General features: G+C 46.5%; 2 protein-coding genes across 51 annotated transcripts in view; both read left to right on the top strand.

Moving 5' to 3' along the window:
• Positions 1-8404: 8404 nt before the first annotated feature.
• LOC127926745 (NIPA-like protein 2) overlaps positions 8405-21837 on the top strand; it is a 51464-nt gene continuing 38031 nt past the window's right edge. For 41 of the 50 annotated variants that reach the window (XR_008125006.1, XR_008125005.1, XM_052512282.1 and 38 more), the window contains exons 1-3: positions 8405-8725; positions 16981-17049; positions 19455-19626. Coding sequence is in view for 47 of the 50 variants with exons in the window: in XM_052512282.1 (XP_052368242.1) it covers positions 8624-8725; positions 16981-17049; positions 19455-19626 (343 nt within the window). In the remaining 3 variants the exon portion in view is untranslated. The remainder of the gene's footprint in view (positions 8726-16980; positions 17050-19454; positions 19627-21837) is intronic. The other 9 variants (XR_008125007.1, XM_052512289.1, XM_052512243.1 and 6 more) reach the window with 1 other exon arrangement.
• On the top strand, positions 10535-12284 carry LOC127926746 (uncharacterized). The gene is made up of 2 exons (XM_052512290.1): positions 10535-11334; positions 11443-12284. The coding sequence occupies exons 1-2, from the start codon at positions 10603-10605 to the stop codon at positions 11557-11559; spliced, it is 849 nt and encodes a 282-aa protein (XP_052368250.1). The 5' UTR covers positions 10535-10602; the 3' UTR covers positions 11560-12284.

The raw sequence follows: 21837 nt of genomic DNA, 5'->3' as shown, positions 1-21837 counted from the left end.
GGAATAGGGCCACGGTCTGCCAGTAGTGCCCTATATAAAGGGAATAGGGCCATGGTCTGCCAGTAGTGCCCTATATAGGAATAGGGCCATGGTCTGCCAGTAGTGCCCTATATAGGGAATAGGGCCATGGTCTGCCAGTAGTGCTCTATATATAGGGAATAGGGCCACGGTCTGCCAGTAGTGCCCTATATAAAGGGAATAGGGCCATGGTCTGCCAGTAGTGCCCTATATAGGGAATAGGGCCATGGTCTGCCAGTAGTGCTCTATATATAGGGAATAGGGCCATGGTCTGCAGTAGTGCCCTATATAGGGAATAGGGCCCTGGTCTGCAGTAGTGCTCTATATATAGGGAATAGGGCCACGGTCTGCCAGTAGTGCTCTATATATAGGGAATAGGGCCATGGTCTGCAGTAGTGCTCTATATATAGGGAATAGGGCCATGGTCTGCCAGTAGTGCTCTATATATAGGGAATAGGGCCACGGTCTGCCAGTAGTGTACTATATAGGGAATAGGGCCATGGTCTGCCAGTAGTGCCCTATATAGGGAATAGGGCCATGATCTGCCAGTAGTGCCCTATATATAGGGAATAGGGCCATGGTCTGCAGTAGTGCCCTATATAGGGAATAGGGCCCTGGTCTGCAGTAGTGCTCTATATATAGGGAATAGGGCCACAGTCTGCCAGTAGTGCTCTATATATAGGGAATAGGGCCACAGTCTGCCAGTAGTGCCCTATATATAGGGAATAGGGCCATGGTCTGCCAGTAGTGCCCTATATATAGGGAATAGGGCCATGGTCTGCCAGTAGTGCCCTATATAGGGAATAGGGCCCTGGTCTGCAGTAGTGCTCTATATATAGGGAATAGGGCCACGGTCTGCCAGTAGTGCTCTATATATAGGGAATAGGGCCATGGTCTGCCAGTAGTGCTCTATATATAGGGAATAGGGCCATGGTCTGCAGTAGTGCTCTATATATAGGGAATAGGGCCATGGTCTGCCAGTAGTGCTCTATATATAGGGAATAGGGCCATGGTCTGCCAGTAGTGCTCTATATATAAGGAATAGGGCCATGGTCTGCAGTAGTGCCCTATATATAGGGAATAGGGCCATGGTCTGCCAGTAGTGCCCTATATATAGGGAATAGGGCCATGGTCTGCAGTAGTGCCCTATATATAGGGCCATGGTCTGCCAGTAGTGCCCTATATAGGGAATAGGGCCATGATCTGCCAGTAGTGCTCTATATATAGGGAATAGGGCCCTGGTCTGCCAGTAGTGCCCTATATATAGGGAATAGGGCCATGGTCTGCAGTAGTGCTCTATATATAGGGAATAGGGCCATGGTCTGCAGTAGTGCCCTATATAGGGAATAGGGCCCTGGTCTGCCAGTAGTGCCCTATATAGGGAATAGGGTGCCATTTTGGATCCAAACTAAGGTCCCTGTGCCAATCTCCCCTCCTTAAGTAAATCTCCAGAAGCCCAGTTAAAATGATTTAAGGGGTGTTGAGATGGTGGAGACGTTGAAGAAAGATTTCAGAACGGGGGATTTTGGGGGGTGGGGGGGGGTTATCCTCAGTGTGGGGGGTGGGGCTGTGTCTTTATCCTTTTCAGCTGTGTGGGGGGGGGTTATCCTCAGTGTAGAGCTCCATCCATCATGCTGAGTCTTTAAGGGTCCTCTTCAGCTGGGGGGGGGGTTATCCTCAGTGTGGAGCTCCATCCATCATGCTGTGTCTTTAAGGGTCCTCTTCAGCTGGGGGTGTTGGGGGAGGGGGTATCCTCAGTGTGTGGGGGGGTTATCCTCAGTGTGGAGCTCCATCCATCATGCTGTGTCTTTAAGGGTCCTCTTCAGCTGGGGGTGGTAGGGGGGGGTTATCCTCAGTGTAGAGCTCCATCCATCATGCTGTGTCTTTAAGGGTCCTCTTCAGCTGGGGGTGGTAGGGGGTTATCCTCAGTGTAGAGCTCCATCCATCATGCTGTGTCTTTAAGGGTCCTCTTCAGCTGGGGGTGGTAGGGGGGGGGGTTATCCTCAGTGTAGAGCTCCATCCATCTCTCTCTCTTTAAGGGTCCTTCCCTTAATGGAGCGGGGGTGGTGTGGGGGGGTTATCCTCAGTCCTTCCCCATAATGGAAGTCCCCTCCTGAACTTGGCTCTTTATATTCTACAATCATATGGTCCTGGCTGGGAGGAGGTTCAATTCAGTGAGGCTTCAGATGAGTTTCACCTCGTAACCTGTCAGCTGTACAAAGAGATTGAGGGAGAGAGATAGAGAGAGGGGGGAGATCCTGGAGAGAGGTGTGAGGGCTGTGTCTGCAGTGTGTTTAGGAGTTTTGATATGGACCAGAGAGAGAGAGGGGGAGAGAGATGGAGAGAGGTGTGTGGGTGGGTCCTCTTCAGGTTAGGGGCTGTCTGCAGTGTGTTTAGGAGTTTTGATGTGGACCAGAGAGAGAGAGGGGGGGAGAGATGGAGAGATGTGAGGGGTGTCTGCAGTGTGTTTTAGGAGTTTTGATGTGGACCAGAGAGGTGAGAGGGGGAGAGGATGGAGAGAGGTGTGAGAGCTGTCTGCAGTGTGTTTAGGAGTTTTGATGTGGACGAGAGGTGAGGAGAGGGGAGAGAGATGGAGAGAGGTGTGAGGGGGTGTCTGCAGTGTGTTTAGGAGTTTTGATGTGGACCAGAGAGAGAGAGAGGGGGAGAGAGATGGAGAGAGGTGTGAGGGGGTGTCTGCAGTGTGTTTAGGAGTTTTGATGTGGACCAGAGAGAGAGAGGTGGGGGGGAGAGATGGAGTGAGGTGTCCATCCATCTGCAGTGTGTTTAGGAGTTTTGAGCTGGACCAGAGAGAGAGAGAGGGGGGAGAGGGGTGAGGGGTGTCTGCAGTGTGTTTAGGAGTTTTGATGTGGACCAGAGAGAGAGAGAGATAGAGAGAGATGGAGTGAGGTTGAGGGGTGTCTGCAGTGTGTTTAGGAGTTTTGATGTGGACCAGAGAGAGAGAGATATCCTCAGTGTGAGGGGGGTGTCTGCAGTGTGTTTAGGAGTTTTGATGTGGACCAGAGAGAGAGAGAGATAGAGAGAGATAGAGAGAGAGCTCCATCCATCATGCTGTGTGAGGGGTGTCTGCAGTGTGTTTAGGAGTTTTGATGTGGACCTCATCCACATGACTGCTGTTCTCCATCTGCAGTTCCCCGGAATATTTTACCCTCCCTGTCCATCACTCTCTCTCTACCTCTCCATCCATCCCTGTCCATCTCTCTCTCCTCTTCTCTCTCTCCTATTATCCTCCCTGTCCATCTCCATCCATCATGCTGTGTCTTTAAGGTCTCTCTCCTGGGGGGTGGTCCAGTCCCTCTACCTCTCTCTCTCTCAACCTCTCTCTCCAATCCCCGTGCCTGTCTCTATCTCCTCCCTGTCCATCCTCTCTACCTCTCTCTCCTCTCAACCTCTCTCTCCTCCCTGTCCATCTCTCAACCTCTCTCTCCTCCTGTCCATCTCAGCTCTCTCTCTCCTCCCTGTCCATCTCTCTCTCTCTCTCTTCCCTGTCCAGATGGAGAGGTCTGAGGGGTGTCCATCTCAGTGTGTTTACCTCTTGATCTCCAGAGAGAGAGGGAGGGGAGAGAGATCCCTGTCCATCTCTCTCTTTTAGGAGTTTTGATGTCCTGGAGAGAGGTGTCCCAGTTTTGATGTCCAGAGAGAGGGGGAGAGAGATGGAGAGAGTGTGAGGGTGTCTCTAGTCTCTCTCCTCCCTGTCCATCTCTGGAGAGAGGTCTGAGGGGGTGTCTGTCCATCTCTCTCTCTACCTAGTTTTGATGTCCACTCAGACCTCTCTCTCCTCCCCTGTCCATCTCTGCAGTGTGTTTAGGAGTCTTGATGTGGACCATCTCTCTCTCTCTCTCTCCTCCCCCAGAGAGGTCTCCTCCCTGTCCATCTCTCTCTGGATCTCAGTGTGTTTAGGAGATGTGGACCAGAGAGGGAGAGATGGAGAGAGGTGTGAGGGGTGTCTGCTACCTCTGTTCTTTCCCTGTCCATCTCATCCACTGACTGCTGTTCCTCTCCCTCCCTGTCCATCTCTCTCTCTCTACCTCCTCCCTGTTCATCTCTCTACCTCTCTCTCTCTCTCTCTCTCTCTCTCCCTCCTTCCCTGCCCATATCTCTCTCTCTACCACTCTCTCTCTCCTCCCTGTCCATCTCTCTCTCCTCTCTCTCCTCCCTGTCCATCTCTCTCTCCTCCCTGTCTATCTCTCTACCTCTCTCTCTCCTCCCTGTCCATCTCTCTCTCCTCCCTGTCTATCTCTCTACCTCTCTCTCTCCTCCCTGTCCATCTCTCTCTCCTCCCCCATCTATCTCTCCTCCCTGTCCATCTCTCTCTCTCCTCCCTGTCCATCTCTCTCTCTCCTCCCTGTCCATCTCTCTCTCTCCTCCCCCGTCTATCTCTCCTCCCTGTCCATCTCTCTCTCCTCCCTGTCCATCTCTCTCTCCGCCCCCATCTATCTCTCCTCCCCCATCTATCTCTCCTCCCTGTCCATCTCTCTCTCTCCTCCCTGACCATCTCTCTCCTCCCTGTCCATCTCTCTCCTCCCTGTCCATCTCTCTCTCTCTCTCTCTCCCTGTCCATCTCTCTCTACCTCTCTATCCCACTCCTCTCTGTCCATCTCTCTCTCTCTCCTCCATGTCCATCTCTCTCTCTTCTCCCCCATCTATCTCTCCTCCCTGTCCATCTCTCCCTCTCTACCTCTCTCTCTCTTCTCTCTCCATCTTTCTCTCTACCTCTCTCTCCCATTCCTCCCTGTCCATCTCTCCCTCTCTACCTCTCTCTCCTCCCCCAATATATATCTCTACTACCCCCTCTCTCTCCTTCCACATCTATCTTTCCTCCCCATCTCTCTCTACTTCTCTTTCTCCCCTCCATCTATCTCTCCTCCCCCCTCTCTCTCCTCCCCCCATCTCCCTCTCCTCCCTCTCAGAATAGACCCAGATTAATTGCTGAAGGTCAACAATATACTGACCTCATCTGTGAGCACAACTGTCAGATGGCCATTCCAGAACCACTCACATCACAAGGTTCAGATTTAACCCCCAGGACATTGTGGGAGGAATTTTAACTACAGTCAGATTAGGCTGTTAAGGGCCCTGTGGATGATATATGTTGTCAATAAAGTTTTCCATATGTTGTATTCTGAACTGCTGCCAATAGCTCACAGCATCATAACCTGAGGCCAGGGATAGAGCTGGGGTGGTGGGGGGGTTGGAGCTGGGGAGTGGTGGGGGTGGAGGGACTGGAACTGGGGAGGTGGGGGGGTTGGAGCTGGGGAGTGGTGGGGGTGGGGGACTGGGGGGATGGAGCTGGGGGTGGTGGGGGGGTTGGTACTTGGGGGTTGTGGGGGGGGTGGGGGGGGCTGCAGCTGGGGAGTGGAGGGGGGGTTGGGACTGAACATGTGTCTGTGAAATAAAAAGCTGCTCTATGATTCATTCTCCTCTCCTTCACAGGTAGATAATCACCTCACATTATACCTGATGGTAATGGAGGCTGTCTGAGTGTGACGCAAACTACAAACTGGACACACACATACCAGTCTGGTCTCATAGACTAGACGTAGCATAGTCAACGTAAATCCGGGACACTGAAATTGGTATGACATGTTATGTTTAGTATGGACCTAAGACAGAAGGCAAAAACAAAAGTATGGGGGTTGGTCGGGCAGTATAACGCGAACATCTAGGATCAAATCAAATCAAACGTTGCGTGTTCAAATCTCATCACGGACAAATTTAACATTTTAGATCATTTAGTTGCTACTTTGCAACTACTTAGCATGTTAGCTAACCCTTCCCCTAACCCTAGACTTAACATTTTAACCTAACTCCTAACCGTAGCCTAGCTAACGTTAGCCACATAGCTAACATTCGTGTTAGCCACCTAGTTAACGTTAGCAAACAACAAATATGAATTCGTAACATATCATACGTTTTGCAAATGCGTAACATATCATACTAAATGGGTGACAGACATCCACAAATGAATACGTACCATACAAAACATAGCATACTAATTATGTCATGGAATTACGTTTACTATGTTACGTCTACCCCTGAGTGCAGGTTGCTAAAGGACTGTATTCTACAGGACTGTATTCTAATGGACTGTATTCTAAGGGACTGTATTCTATAGGACTGTATTCTAAAGGACTGTACAACAGACAGTATTGTCAGTACAACAGGCAGGACAACAGACAGTATTGCCAGTACAACACACAGTATTGTCAGGACAACAGACAGTATTGTCAGGACAACACACAGTATTGTCAGATCAACAGACAGGACAACAGACAGTATTGTCAGCACAACATACAGTATTGTCAGATCAACAGACAGGACAACAGACAGTATTGTCAGATCAACAGGCAGGACAACAGACAGTATTGTCAGATCAACAGGCAGGACAACAGACAGTATTGTCAGATCAACAGGCAGGACAACAGACAGTATTGTCAGCACAACACACAGTATTGTCAGCACAACACACAGTATTGTCAGCACAACATACAGTATTGTCAGATCAACAGACAGGACAACAGACAGTATTGTCAGATCAACAGACAGGACAACAGACAGTATTGTCAGATCAACAGGCAGGACAACAGACAGTATTGTCAGATCAACAGACAGGACAACAGACAGTATTGTCAGATCAACAGACAGGACAACAGACAGTATTGTCAGATCAACAGACAGGACAACAGACAGTATTGTCAGATCAACAGACAGGATGGGTACAAGTGACACTTGAAACAACTACATGGTTTTAATATTGTTTTTTCAAGGCTACAGACAGATCTTATTATTTGGGTCTATACTGCTATAGATTGTGTCATTCATTCTCGACAGATATTATTTGAGTCTATACCGCTATAGATTGTGTCATTCATTCTTGACAGATATTATTTGGGTCTATACTGCTATAGATTGTGTCATTCATTCTTGACAGATATTATTTGGGTCTATACTGCTATAGATTGTGTCATTCATTCTTGACAGATATTATTTGGGTCTATACCACTATAGATTGTGTCATTCATTCTCGACAAAATATTATTTGGGTCTATACCGCTATAGATTGTGTCATTAATTCTCGACAAATATTATTTGGGTCTATACCGCTATAGATTGTGTCATTCATTCTTGACAGATATTATTTGGGTCTATACTGCTATAGATTGTGTCATTCATTCTCGACAAAATATTATTTGGGTCTATACCGCTATAGATTGTGTCATTCATTCTTGACAGATATTATTTGGGTCTATACCGCTATAGATTGTGTCATTCATTCTCGACAAAATATTATTTGGGTCTATACCGCTATAGATTGTGTCATTCATTCTCGACAAATATTATTTGGGTCTATACTGCTATAGATTGTGTCATTCATTCTCGACAAAATATTATTTGGGTCTATACCGCTATAGATTGTGTCATTCATTCTCGACAAAATATTATTTGGGTCTATACTGCTATAGATTGTGTCATTAATTCTCGACAGATATTATTTGGGTCTATACCGCTATAGATTGTGTCATTCATTCTCGACAGATATTATTTGAGTCTATACCGCTATAGATTGTGTCATTCATTCTCGACAGATATTATTTGGGTCTATACCGCTATAGATTGTGTCATTCATTCTCGACAGATATTATTTGAGTCTATACCGCTATAGATTGTGTCATTCATTCTCGACAGATATTATTTGGGTCTATACCGCTATAGATTGTGTCATTCATTCTCGACAGATATTATTTGAGTCTATACCGCTATAGATTGTGTCATTCATTCTCGACAGATATTATTTGGGTCTATACCGCTATAGATTGTGTCATTCATTCTCGACAGATATTATTTGGGTCTATACCGCTATAGATTGTGTCATTCATTCTCGACAGATATTATTTGGGTCTATACCGCTATAGATTGTGTCATTCATTCTCGACAAAATATTATTTGGGTCTATACCGCTATAGATTGTGTCATTCATTCTCGACAGATATTATTTGGGTCTATACCGCTATAGATTCTGTTCACGTTTCTCTAATTGTCCACCAGGTGGCGACTGCTATGATGTTCAATAGCAATCAGTGGCATAATGGTAGATTGTGTTGATTTGGTTTATTTATTAATTAAATCAACTTGAAGGATAACTCGCTGAAACATTCTTTGGATGTCCATTGTATTATATTGTAACGATCCTCGCTATATGAGCCACGTTACAATTCCCATCAAGTGGGAAACACCTATCGGCGTGATGCGTGGGGTGTCTGCCTTTCACGCCAAAATCCAGTGTTTGCTTCTCGTTCGCCACAATATTATATTATTATTATTATATTCTAAAAGATTAGATGACATGTATTCTGTGTACAAGTGACAACTGTCTGCCACTGGTCACATCCGGGGAACTCTGTGCTCTCCAGCTGCATCCCCGCCTCGTTAACTCGTTCTGACGAGCAGACTGACACTTTCTGCCGGTTGACCGGGCAGGAAAGACTCAAACTCACGGGATGTCAAGGCTGGAACCGGACAAACATGTGAAAAGGGGAGTTGCGATGAAGTAGCCTAGTTGGAAGGAAAGGCTACGATAGAGGAAAAGATGGCGAACAACTCAACTTTAGACAGCGTGTTTTCTAACAGAACAGGACAGAATTCATCTCAACCGTCTCCGTTCACCGAAATCCGGGAGAATCCGCTGAAGGTAGGCAACTAGTAACTCACTGACTCTTAAACGTCCGCACTATCCTTGCACGGCAGGGAAACTTTATTTCTTATTAGTTGAAACAAATATTATTTTGTATTATTATTCGAGATTAAATACATTTATCATACATTTATCAATACATTTTTTAAGGGGAAAGATTTATTTGTATTTTTTAGGAATTGTCCTAATATTTTAAATATTATAATTATTATTTCCATGTCCGCTCTGGGACCGGATATGCCCTTGTCTGGGACAAACGATCCCAATTCCGAACTCTCAAAAAAAAGTTGACCAATTCTAAAAACGGTCAATAATTAATATTAACTGGGAAATGATCTTGTGAAGTTTATTGCAAATCCCTCTCTGTGACATTGAAGAATATTTCTCTCAGAACTGTGATTTCCTACAAAACATGTGTTTAGAGATGTGGACATTAATGTCGGAGTCCTAAATGAGTCAGGTGAGCGACACTATAAAGATCTTCATGTTCTGGTAAATTCTCTACTTCAATTTAAACAACCAATATTCAAATCACCATGATCACAACCATAAACTGTCAACTCCATCTACCTGATAGATTAAGATATGATTTTTGGTTCAAATATGTTTATTTTCATTAGGTTTTTAGTCATAAATCAACTGAGGAAAAAAACTAAAATGCAACTTTGTATACCACTTGAATGGGGGGAAAGAAAGCTTTGTTTTTATTGAGGATTTTCTTATTCATAATTTTCCATATTTTGACAAATGTTTGCATTTTAACTTTAAATTTCTAGTGGGAAAAAAAACCCATGTCAGACTATCTGTTAACTGCAGTGGCTTGTCAACTCCGTCGCTGATGGCTAAACCCTCTTAAAGATGCGTTATTTTTCTGTCTTTTATATTCTGGAAAAATATCTGAATCACTGTTCTGCAACGTGCTTATTAAACTCTCTTAGTGTTGTCTGTACTAAACCTAAGGGATACTGTTTGCTTTATAAATGTGGTTTTATGTTGTAAGTCTAGAAAAACGTGACAAAAATGCTAACTGAAATAATCCCTGGAGCATTTATATAGTGCAATAAAATAAAACAAAAAGAGTTTTGTATTAGTTCATTTTCATTTCAAATTACCCATGAGCACCAACGTGACGTTGATAGAAGCATGTTTACATTGGGGGTCAAATGAAAGCTAGCAGTCTAATATTTGAGAGAAATTAAGGCATAAATAAATATTTCAACCATTTTCTATCCTAAAAATTCTGAAATAAAGCAAAGGCTTTGATTTTCTAGACCAACTGATGGAAAGCGGTCTTAGGAAACATCTACTATACAGGGTACATCATCACAGTCATGTTGAAGTCTCCTGCCTTAGGAAACATCTACCATACAGGGTACATCAAATCATGTTGAAGACTCGTGACAAATAAAATCAATACTTAGACATTTTTTTGCCTTCTGTAAGTTTAAGAAACATTGCCTTGCGGCTTAAAACTCTGTTACCAAAACCCCACATCTTTAAGATATTTTCTAATTTCTTTCCCTCGTGAGGAGGGAGGATAATGAAAGTTCACAGAAGTAACAAGTAAAAGTAGACCTAATCAATTATTTATTGGAAAATTTGGATACTGAGGGAGATTTTACAGAAATTCTGTTACCAAACTTCTTCCAGTAAAAAGTATTTTTGTAAAATGTTCAATATAAATAGTTAAAAGTAGTCCTTGTGTATGTATGGTTTGTTCAACTTTTTAAATCAGTGGTTTTTGTTTGGTAAAGAATCTGAGTGTCTCAGTCACACACTCAAAATACATGTTTGAATAATCAAATGGTTTTTAATTAAACAATCAAGGTCTTTTAAACACGTTTTGGACAAACACATGTACAAATAAAGTCTTTATGTTGTGTGACAGAGTTGACATAAATCCATTTAGTTGTGTTTTTATGAAAACATGTAAGAATTCTGTCAGCCACGTAGTCAGGGGGACCTGGGCAGAGATGAGGACTGAGGGGAATTCTGTCAGCCACGTTGTCAGGACCTGGGCCGAGATGAGGACTGAGGGGAATTCTGTCAGCCACGTAGTCAGGACCTGGGCCGAGATGAGGACTGAGGGGAATTCTGTCAGCCACGTAGTCAGGGGGACCTGGGCAGAGATGAGGACTGAGGGGAATTCTGTCAGCCACGTAGTCAGGGGGACCTGGGCAGAGATGAGGACTGAGGGGAATTCTGTCAGCCACGTTGTCAGGACCTGGGCCGAGATGAGGACTGAGGGGAATTCTGTCAGCCACGTTGTCAGGACCTGGGCAGAGATGAGGACCGAGGTTAATTCTGTCAGCCACGTTGTCAGGGGGGCCTGGGCAGAGATGAGGACCGAGGTGAATTCTGTCAGCCACGTTGTCAGGGGGACCTGGGCAGAGATGAGGACCGAGGTGAATTCTGTCAGCCACGTTGTCAGGGGGACCTGGGCAGAGATGAGGACCGAGGTGAATTCTGTCAGCCACGTTGTCAGGGGGACCTGGGCAGAGATGAGGACCGAGGTGAATTCTGTCAGGACCCGGGCAGAGATGAGGACCGAGGTGAATTCTGTCAGCCACGTTGTCAGGGGGGCCTGGGCAGAGATGAGGACCGAGGTGAATTCTGTCAGCCACGTTGTCAGGGGGGCCTGGACAGAGATGAGGACCGAGGTGAATTCTGTCAGCCACGTTGTCAGGGGGGCCTGGGCAGAGATGAGGCCCGAGGTGAATTCTGTCAGCCACGTTGTCAGGGGGACCTGGGCAGAGATGAGGTGTGAGGCATATACCGTAGAAATAGGAGAAAAGACTGTTCTGCAGGAGAATGGGTTTACTGTACTATAAGGGTTGAACAGCTGGCAGCTCTGAGATAACTCAATACCCCAGCCTCCTCTCTCCCTTCCCTCCCCCCTCCCAGGTCAGAGGCCACGGATCAGCCCATCTCTTTATCCCCTTCCTCCATCCCCAGCCCGTCACAGTTCTTCATTGTCACGTAGCACAAAGAAACACGCTGTCCGCCCCCCTGGACACCGATGGAGACAGTGGGGGAGGAGAACATCAGTCTCATTCTGTTCTGTCACCTCTTCAGACCCAGAGAGAGTTCTGTTCTGTCGCTTCTTCAGACCTGGTCAGACCCAGAGAGAGTTCTGTTCTGTCACGTCTTCAGACCCAGAGAGAGAGTTCTGTTCTGTCACCTCCTCAGACCCAGAGAGAGTTCTGTTCTGTCACCTCCTCAGACCCAGAGAGAGAGTTCTGTTCTGTCGCTTCTTCAGACCCAGAGAGAGAGTTCTGTTCTGTCACCTCTTCAGACCCGGTCAGACTCAGAGAGAGGAGATGCAGGAAGCAGCACTCACATTAGATTATGTTAGGCCCTATAGAGAACACTCTGGGGTAGAATGTTAGGCCCTATAGAGAACACTCTGGGATAGAATGTAAGGCCCTATAGAGAACACTCTGGGGTAGAATGTAAAGCCCTATAGAGAACACTCTGGGGTAGAATGTAAAGCCCTATAGAGAACACTCTGGGGTAGAATGTAAAGCCCTATAGAGAACACTCTGGGGTAGAATGTAAAGCCCTATAGAGAACACTCTGGGGTAGAATGTTAGGGACAGAGTTAGAACACTCTGGGGTAGAATGTTAGGGACAGAGTTAGAACACTCTGGGGTAGAATGTTAGGGACAGAGTTAGAACACTCTGGGGTAGAATGTTAGGGACAGAGTTAGACCACTCGGGTAGAATGTTAGGCCCTATAGAGAACACTCTGGGGTAGAATGTTAGGGGCAGAGTTAGAACACTCTGGGGTAGAATGTTAGGGACAGAGTTAGAACACTCTGGGGTAGAATGTTAGGGACAGAATAGTCAGGAATGAAGGTGGAATTTCTTGGGAGTCTTTGAAACAACTGCAGAGTCTGTCTCAATGGAAAACGAATACATGATTGTTATGTGCTGTTACATGTAATCTGTTGCTAAAATATTGACCTCATTATGCAGGTTACAAGTATCAGATGACCTCCTCCTGTACAGGACATACAGTACATCACAGTCCATGGATTAGCAGATTATAGTAGATCTCTGTGTGTTGTTGGATACAAATCTTTGTCTTAGTAGTGGAACGTCTTCCAACTGGGCAGTCTACTGTAAGAAGCACCCCGGCCAAAACGAACCTGCCAGGCCAATTCGGTCATGTTTGCCAAGTAGGACACTCCCTCGTGTGCCAGCCTGCTTGTGGCCTTTGTTATGTTTGCCCTTCCTGCTACAAGGAAGCCAGACCTCTGTTCCCTCTGAGTGAATGGGCTGATCAATACTACTGTGCAATTCCATGTAAAAAGGACCCATGAGAACCAACATGACAAGTTCATAGAAACGTGTTAAATTGGGTGTCAAATGAAAGCTAGGATTCTATATTGTTTATATCTTCTATAGATATTTTTTAACGAATTAAGGCATATATATATATATATATATATATATATATATATATATATATATTCAACCATTCTAAAAGATGGGAAAGGGGTCAACATAAGTCTTCTAAAATATTTTTAGAAATACATTAAAACAAAATAATATTGAAGTAACTGCCAACAAAAATCTACATATTTTTTAAACTGAACAAAAAATATAAACAAAAAACCATTTCAAAAGATGTGACTGATTTTACCGTTCAAATAAAAAAATCATTAAAATAAATTCATGAGGCTCTAACCTATGGGTTTCACATTACAGATATGCATCTGCTGGTCACAGATCCCTTAAATAAAGGTAGGGGTGTGGATCAGAGACCCAGTCAGTATCTGGTGTGGATCAGAAAACCAGTCAGTATCTGGTGTCACCACTATTTACCTCATGCAGCGAGACACATGTCCTTCACATAGAGTTGATCAGGCTGTTGATTGTGGCCTGTGGAATGTTGTCCCCACTCCTCTTCAATGGGGTGACATGTCTAGTGAGTATGTATATATACTCCTCTTCAATGGGGTGACATGTCTAGTGAGTATGTGTATATACTCCTCTTCAATGGGGTGACATGTCTAGTGAGTATGTGTATATACTCCTCTTCAATGGGGTGACATGTCTAGTGAGTATGTGTATATATACTCCTCTTCAATGGGGTGACATGTCTAGTGAGTATGTGTATATATACTCCTCTTCAATGGGGTGACATGTCTAGTGAGTATGTATATATACTCCTCTTCAATGGGGTGACATGTCTAGTGAGTATGTATATATACTCTTCTTCAATGGGGTGACATGTCTAGTGAGTATGTATATATACTCCTCTTCAATGGGGTGACATGTCTAGTGAGTATGTATATATACTCCTCTTCAATGGGGTGACATGTCTAGTGAGTATGTATATACTCCTCTTCAATGGGGTGACATGTCTAGTGAGAATGCAGACCATGGAAGAACTGGGAAAAATGTCAGCTTCCAGGAAGTGTACAGATCCTTGTGACATGGGGCCGTGCATTATCACGCTGAAACATGAGGTGATGGCGGATGAATGGCACCACAATGGGGCTCGGGATCTCGTCACGGTATATCTGTGCTTTCAAATGACCATAGATAATATACAGTTGTTAGTTGTCTGTAGTTTATTCCTGGCCATACCATAACTCCACAATGGGGCACTCTGTTCACAATGTTGACATCAGTAAACCGCTCGACCACACCACGCCATACACCCGGTTTGCGGTTGTGAGGCCGGGTGACATTGGAGATGGTTTATGGGATTAACAGGGATGACAGGCTCATTGGCCACCCTCCCTATGACAGGCTCATTGGCCACCCTCCCTACGACAGGCTCATTGGCCACCCTCCCTACGACAGGCTCATTGGCCACCCTCCCTATGACAGGCTCATTGGCCACCCTCCCTATGACAGGCTCATTGGCCACCCTCCCTATGACAGGCTCATTGGCCACCCTCCCTACGACAGGCTCATTGGCCACCCTCCCTACGACAGGCTCATTGGCCACCCTCCCTACGACAGGCTCATTGGCCACCCTCCCTACGACAGGCTCATTGGCCACCCTCCCTATGACAGGCTCATTGGCCACCTCCCTACGACAGGCTCATTGGCCACCCTCCCTACGACAGGCTCATTGGCCACCCTCCCTACGACAGGCTCATTGGCCACCCTCCCTACGACAGGCTCATTGGCCACCCTCCCTACGACAGGCTCATTGGCCACCCTCCCTACGACAGGCTCATTGGCCACCCTCCCTACGACAGGCTCATTGGCCACCCTCCCTACGACAGGCTCATTGGCCACCCTCCCTACGACAGGCTCATTGGCCACCCTCCCTACGACAGGCTCATTGGCCACCCTCCCTACGACAGGCTCATTGGCCACCCTCCCTACGACAGGCTCATTGGCCACCCTCCCTATGACAGGCTCATTGGCCACCCTCCCTATGACAGGCTCATTGGCCACCTCCCTACGACAGGCTCATTGGCCACCCTCCCTACGACAGGCTCATTGGCCACCCTCCCTACGACAGGCCATTGGCCACCCTCCCTATGACAGGCTCATTGGCCACCCTCCTATGACAGGCTCATTGGCCACCCTCCCTATGACAGGCTCATTGGCCACCCTCCCTATGACAGGCTCATTGGCCACCCTCCCTACGACAGGCTCATTGCCCCCCCCCATCTTCCACTGACTGGCTGTAGCAGACCCCTCCTCCACTGACTGGCTATAGCAGACCCCCCTCTTCCACTGACTGGCTGTAGCAGACCCCCCTCCTCCTCCACTGACTGGCTATAGCAGACCCCCTCCTCCGATGACTGGCTATAGCAGACCCCCCTCCAATGACTGGCTATAGCAGACCCCCCTCCAATGACTGGCTATAGCAGACCCCCCTCCCCTCCAATGACTGGCTATAGCAGACCCCCGACCCCCTCCGATGACTGGCTATAGCAGACCCCCTCCAATGACTGGCTATAGCAGACCCCCTCCAATGACTGGCTATAGCAGACCCCCCTCCCCCTCCAATGACTGGCTATAGCAGACCCCCACCCCTCCAATGACTGGCGATAGCAGACCCCCTCCAATGACTGGCTATAGCAGACCCCCTCCCCCTCCAATGACTGGCGATAGCAGACCCCCTCCAATGACTGGCTATAGCAGACCCCCTCCCCTCCAATGACTGGCTATAGCAGACCCCCCCCTCCAATGACTGGCTATAGCAGACCCCCTCCCCTCCAATGACTGGCTATAGCAGACCCCCCTCCCCCCTCCAATGACTGGCTATAGCAGACCCTCCAATGACTGGCTATAGCAGACCCCCCTCCAATGACTGGCTATAGCAGACCCCCTCCAATGACTGGCTATAGCAGACCCCCTCCAATGACTGGCTATAGCAGACCCCCTCCAATGACTGGCTATAGCAGACCCCCCCCCCCCTCCAATGACTGGCTATAGCAGACCCCCCTCCCCCTCCAATGACTGGCTATAGCAGACCCCCTCCAATGACTGGCTATAGCAGACCCCCTCCAATGACTGGCTATAGCAGACCCCCACCCTCCAATGACTGGCTATAGCAGACCCCCCCTCCAATGACTGGCTATAGCAGACCCCCACCCCCTCCAATGACTGGCTATAGCAGACCCCCACCCCCTCCAATGACTGGCTATAGCAGACCCCACCCCTCCAATGACTGGCGATAGCAGACCCCCACCCCTCCAATGACTGGCGATAGCAGACCCCCACCCCTCCAATGACTGGCGATAGCAGACCCCACCCCTCCAATGACTGGCTATAGCAGACCCCCCTCCAATGACTGGCTATAGCAGACCCCCACCCCCTCCAATGACTGGCTATAGGACCCCACCCCTCCAATGACTGGCTATAGGACCCCCACCCCTCCAATGACTGGCTATAGCAGACCCCCTCACCTCCAATGACTGGCTATAGCAGACCCCCCTCACCTCCAATGACTGGCTATAGCAGACCCCTGGCGTTCACTATGGGATGAGGTCACTCATCTAGTGGCGTTCTCTATGGGATGAGGTCACTCGTCCAGTGGCGTTCTCTACGGGATGAGGTCACTCGTCCAGTGGCGTTCTCTATGGGATGAGGTCACTCGTCCAGTGGCGTTCTCCTCTATGGGATGAGGTCACTCGTCCAGTGGCGTTCTCCTCTACGGGATGAGGTCACTCGTCCAGTGGCGTTCTCCTCTATGGGATGAGGTCACTCTATGGGATGAGGTCGGGATGATACTCAGAGGTTTCCTTCTGATCTGTTTTGCTGTTGTTTTTCAGACTTATCTCCTGGGAATCATCATTTCGATATGTGGGAACTTCCTCATCAGCATTTCTCTGAATATACAGGTAAGGGTTTGTTTTAGGAGGCCGGGAGGCTGTGTACAGATACAACACTAGTGTTTTAATGAGGCTGTGTACAGTACTATGAGATACAACACTAGTGTTTTAATGAGGCTGTGTACAGAAACAACACTAGTGTTTTAATGAGGCTGTGTACAGTACTATGAGATACAACACTAGTGTTTTAATGAGGCTGTGTACAGTACTATGAGAAACAACACTAGTGTTTTAATGAGGCTGTGTACAGTACTATGAGATACAACACTCGTGTTTTAATGAGGCTGTGTACAGTACTATGAGAAACAACACTAGTGTTTTAATGAGGCTGTGTACAGAAACAACACTAGTGTTTTAATGAGGCTGTGTACAGATACAACACTAGTGTTTTAATGAGGCCCTGTACAGATACAACACTAGTGTTTTAATGAGGCCCTGTACAGTACTATGAGAAACAACACTAGTGTTTTAATGAGGCTGTGTACAGTACTATGAGATACAACACTAGTGTTTTAATGAGGCCGTGTACAGTACTATGAGAAACAACACTAGTGTTTTAATGAGGCTGTGTACAGAAACAACACTAGTGTTTTAATGAGGCCCTGTACAGTACTATGAGAAACAACACTAGTGTTTTAATGAGGCCCTGTACAGATACAACACTAGTGTTTTAATGAGGCCCTGTACAGTACTATGAGAAACAACACTAGTGTTTTAATGAGGCCCTGTACAGTACTATGAGATACAACACTAGTGTTTTAATGAGGCTGTGTACAGTACTATGAGAAACAACACTAGTGTTTTAATGAGGCCCTGTACAGTACTATGAGATACAACACTAGTGTTTTAATGAGGCTGTGTACAGTACTATGAGATACAACACTAGTGTTTTAATGAGGCCCTGTACAGTACTATGAGATACAACACTAGTGTTTTAATGAGGCTGTGTACAGAAACAACACTAGTGTTTTAATGAGGCCCTGTACAGTACTATGAGATACAACACTAGTATTTTAGTGTACAGTACTATGAGAAACAACACTAGTGTTTTAATGAGGCTGTGTACAGTACTATGAGATACAACACTCGTGTTTTAATGAGGCTGTGTACAGTACTATGAGATACAACACTCGTGTTTTAATGTACAGTACTATGAGATACAACACTAGTGTTTTAATGAGGCTGTGTACAGAAACAACACTAGTGTTTTAATGAGGCTGTGTACAGTACTATGAGATACAACACTAGTGTTTTAATGAGGCTGTGTACAGTACTATGAGATACAACACTAGTGTTTTAATGAGGCCGTGTACAGTACTATGAGAAACAACACTAGTGTTTTAATGAGGCTGTGTACAGAAACAACACTAGTGTTTTAATGAGGCCGTGTACAGAAACAACACTAGTGTTTTAATGAGGCCCTGTACAGTACTATGAGATACAACACTAGTGTTTTAATGAGGCCCTGTACAGTACTATGAGAAACAACACTAGTGTTTTAATGAGGCCCTACAGTACAGAAACAACACTAGTGTTTTAATGAGGCCCTGTACAGTACTATGAGAAACAACACTAGTGTTTTAATGAGGCTGTGTACAGAAACAACACTAGTGTTTTAATGAGGCCGTGTACAGTACTATGAGAAACAACACTAGTGTTTTAATGAGGCCGTGTACAGTACTATGAGATACAACACTAGTGTTTTAATGTACAGTACTATGAGATACAACACTAGTGTTTTAATGAGGCTGTGTACAGTACTATGAGATACAACACTAGTGTTTTAATGTACAGTACTATGAGAAACAACACTAGTGTTTTAATGAGGCCGTGTACAGTACTATGAGATACAACACTAGTGTTTTAATGAGGCCCTGTACAGTACTATGAGAAACAACACTAGTGTTTTAATGAGGCTACCCTGCCGTGTACAGTACTATGAGAAACAACACTAGTGTTTTAATGAGGCTGTGTACAGTACTATGAGAAACAACACTAGTGTTTTAATGAGGCCGTGTACAGATACAACACTAGTGTTTTAATGAGGCCGTGTACAGTACTATGAGATACAACACTAGTGTTTTAATGAGGCCCTGTACAGTACTATGAGATACAACACTAGTGTTTTAATGAGGCTGTGTACAGTACTATGAGAAACAACACTAGTGTTTTAATGAGACTGTGTACAGTACTATGAGAAACAACACTAGTGTTTTAATGAGGCTGTGTACAGTACTATGAGATACAACACTAGTGTTTTATTGAGGCCCTGTACAGTACTATGAGATACAACACTAGTGTTTACTGATGTTATGTTAGCTACTGTATTATTTGTGTATTTCCCCAATGCTCCTCTTTAACATGTGAATGAAGTGCTGTTCTTTTGACTCTGTGCCCTGTCCTCTCGCTGTCAGAAATACGCCCACATGCGCCAGTCCCAGCTCGGCGACTCCAGGCCCTACTACACCTCGGTGCTGTGGTGGAGTGGCGTGGGTCTGATGGGACTCGGGGAGCTGGGGAACTTCGCAGCCTACGGCTTCGCCCCGGCCTCCCTCATCGCACCACTGGGCTGTGTTTCAGTCATAGGTAACTTCAGGATTATTGTTTATTTATCTAGATTTTATGGACAATTTTATATCATTTCTTGCATTAAGCATCAACATGAAAACCCTCTTATAATTGCCACTTTCCTGGTAGAATTTACCTGTATAAGGACAGGTCTAGGATCAGCTTATCCTCCCCAATCCTGACCCTAGACCTGTATAAGGACAGGTCTAGGATCAGCTTATCCTCCCCAATCCTGACCCTAGACCTGTATAAGGACAGGTCTAGGATCAGCTTATCCTCCCCAATCCTGACCCTAGACCTGTATAAGGACAGGTCTAGGATCAGCTTATCCTCCCCAATCCTGTCCCTAGACCTGTATAAGGACAGGTCTAGGATCAGCTTATCCTCCCCAATTCTGACCCTAGACCTGTATAAGGACAGGTCTAGGATCAGCTTATCCTCCCCAATCCTGACCCTAGACCTGTATAAGGACAGGTCTAGGATCAGCTTATCCTCCCCAATCCCTAGACCTGTATAAGGACAGGTCTAGGATCAGCTTATCCTGACCTTAACCCTCAGAAGGGGAAAAACACAAAACTGACCTCAGATCATGATGCAGCGTCAAGAGAGCCGCCCTAATATACCTCCCGGTGACACATTCCATTTCAGCCAATCGGATGGCTTGCTGGTTTCAGTAATCCACCAATCCCTGTGAAGCCGTTCTCTACCCCGGCAGGTGCAGCTGTCACCTGTTCAGTGTAAACACTCTAATGGCAGGTTAAATATTGACCTTCAGGTGCAGTCCTCTCCTTTATCCTAGCCTGGTCTCGGATCTGTCTGGCCAACTCTTAAGGTTGGCAACACAGCATAAACAGACCTGGGACCAGGCTAAGGCAATATGGCCAAGATATCGTATCACAGTATTTCTCTACTTTTTTGAGAGTATTTTGGACTATGAAAGTTCTACATGTGGTTTATGAGTAGTGAGTGATCCCAGGGTGCTTTAGGAGTAGTGAGTGATCCCAGGGTGCTTTAGGAGTAGTGAGTGATCCCAGGGTGCTTTAGGAGTAGTGAGTGATCCCAGGGTGCTTTAGGAGTAGTGAGTGATCCCAGGGTGCTTTAGGAGTAGTGAGTGATCCCAGGGTGCTTTAGGAGTAGTGAGTGATCCCAGGGTGCTTTATGAGTAGTGAGTGATCCCAGGGTGCTTTATGAGTAGTGAGTGATCCCAGGGTGCTTTAGGAGTAGTGAGTGATCCCAGGGTGCTTTAGGAGTAGTGAGTGATCCCAGGGTGCTTTAGGAGTAGTGAGTGATCCCAGGGTGCTTTAGGAGTAGTGAGTGATCCCAGGGTGCTTTAGGAGTAGTGAGTGATCCCAGGGTGCTTTAGGAGTAGTGAGTGATCCCAGGGTGCTTTATGAGTAGTGAGTGATCCCAGGGTGCTTTATGAGTAGTGAGTGATCCCAGGGTGCTTTATGAGTAGTGAGTGATCCCAGGGTGCTTTAGGAGTAGTGAGTGATCCCAGGGTGCTTTAGGAGTAGTGAGTGATCCCAGGGTGCTTTAGGAGTAGTGAGTGATCCCAGGGTGCTTTAGGAGTAGTGAGTGATCCCAGGGTGCTTTATGAGTAGTGAGTGATCCCAGGGTGCTTTATGAGTAGTGAGTGATCCCAGGGTGCTTTATGAGTAGTGAGTGATCCCAGGGTGCTTTATGAGTAGTGAGTGATCCCAGGGTGCTTTATGAGTAGGGAGTGATCCCAGGGTGCTTTAGGAGTAGTGAGTGATCCCAGGGTGCTTTAGGAGTAGTGAGTGATCCCAGGGTGCTTTAGGAGTAGTGAGTGATCCCAGGGTGCTTTAGGAGTAGTGAGTGATCCCAGGGTGCTTTAGGAGTAGGGAGTGATCCCAGGGTGCTTTAGGAGTAGGGAGTGATCCCAGGGTGCTTTAGGAGTAGGGAGTGATCCCAGGGTGCTTTAGGAGTAGGGAGTGATCCCAGGGTGCTTTAGGAGTAGGGAGTGATCCCAGGGTGCATTAGGAGTAGGGAGTGATCCCAGGGTGCATTAGGAGTAGGGAGTGATCCCAGGGTGCATTAGGAGTAGGGAGTGATCCCAGGGTGCATTAGGAGTAGGGAGTGATCCCAGGGTGCATTAGGAGTAGGAGTGATCCCAGGGTGCATTAGGAGTAGGGAGTGATCCCAGGGTGCATTAGGAGTAGGGAGGATCCCAGGGTGCATTAGGAGTAGGGAGTGATCCCAGGGTGCATT

The sequence above is a fragment of the Oncorhynchus keta genome, unplaced genomic scaffold (assembly GCF_023373465.1).
Source record: "Oncorhynchus keta strain PuntledgeMale-10-30-2019 unplaced genomic scaffold, Oket_V2 Un_contig_8159_pilon_pilon, whole genome shotgun sequence".
NCBI classification, from domain to species: Eukaryota; Metazoa; Chordata; class Actinopteri; order Salmoniformes; family Salmonidae; genus Oncorhynchus; species Oncorhynchus keta.
The sequence above is the reverse complement of the archived record's forward strand: the minus strand, read 5'-3'. Positions and strand labels throughout refer to the sequence as shown.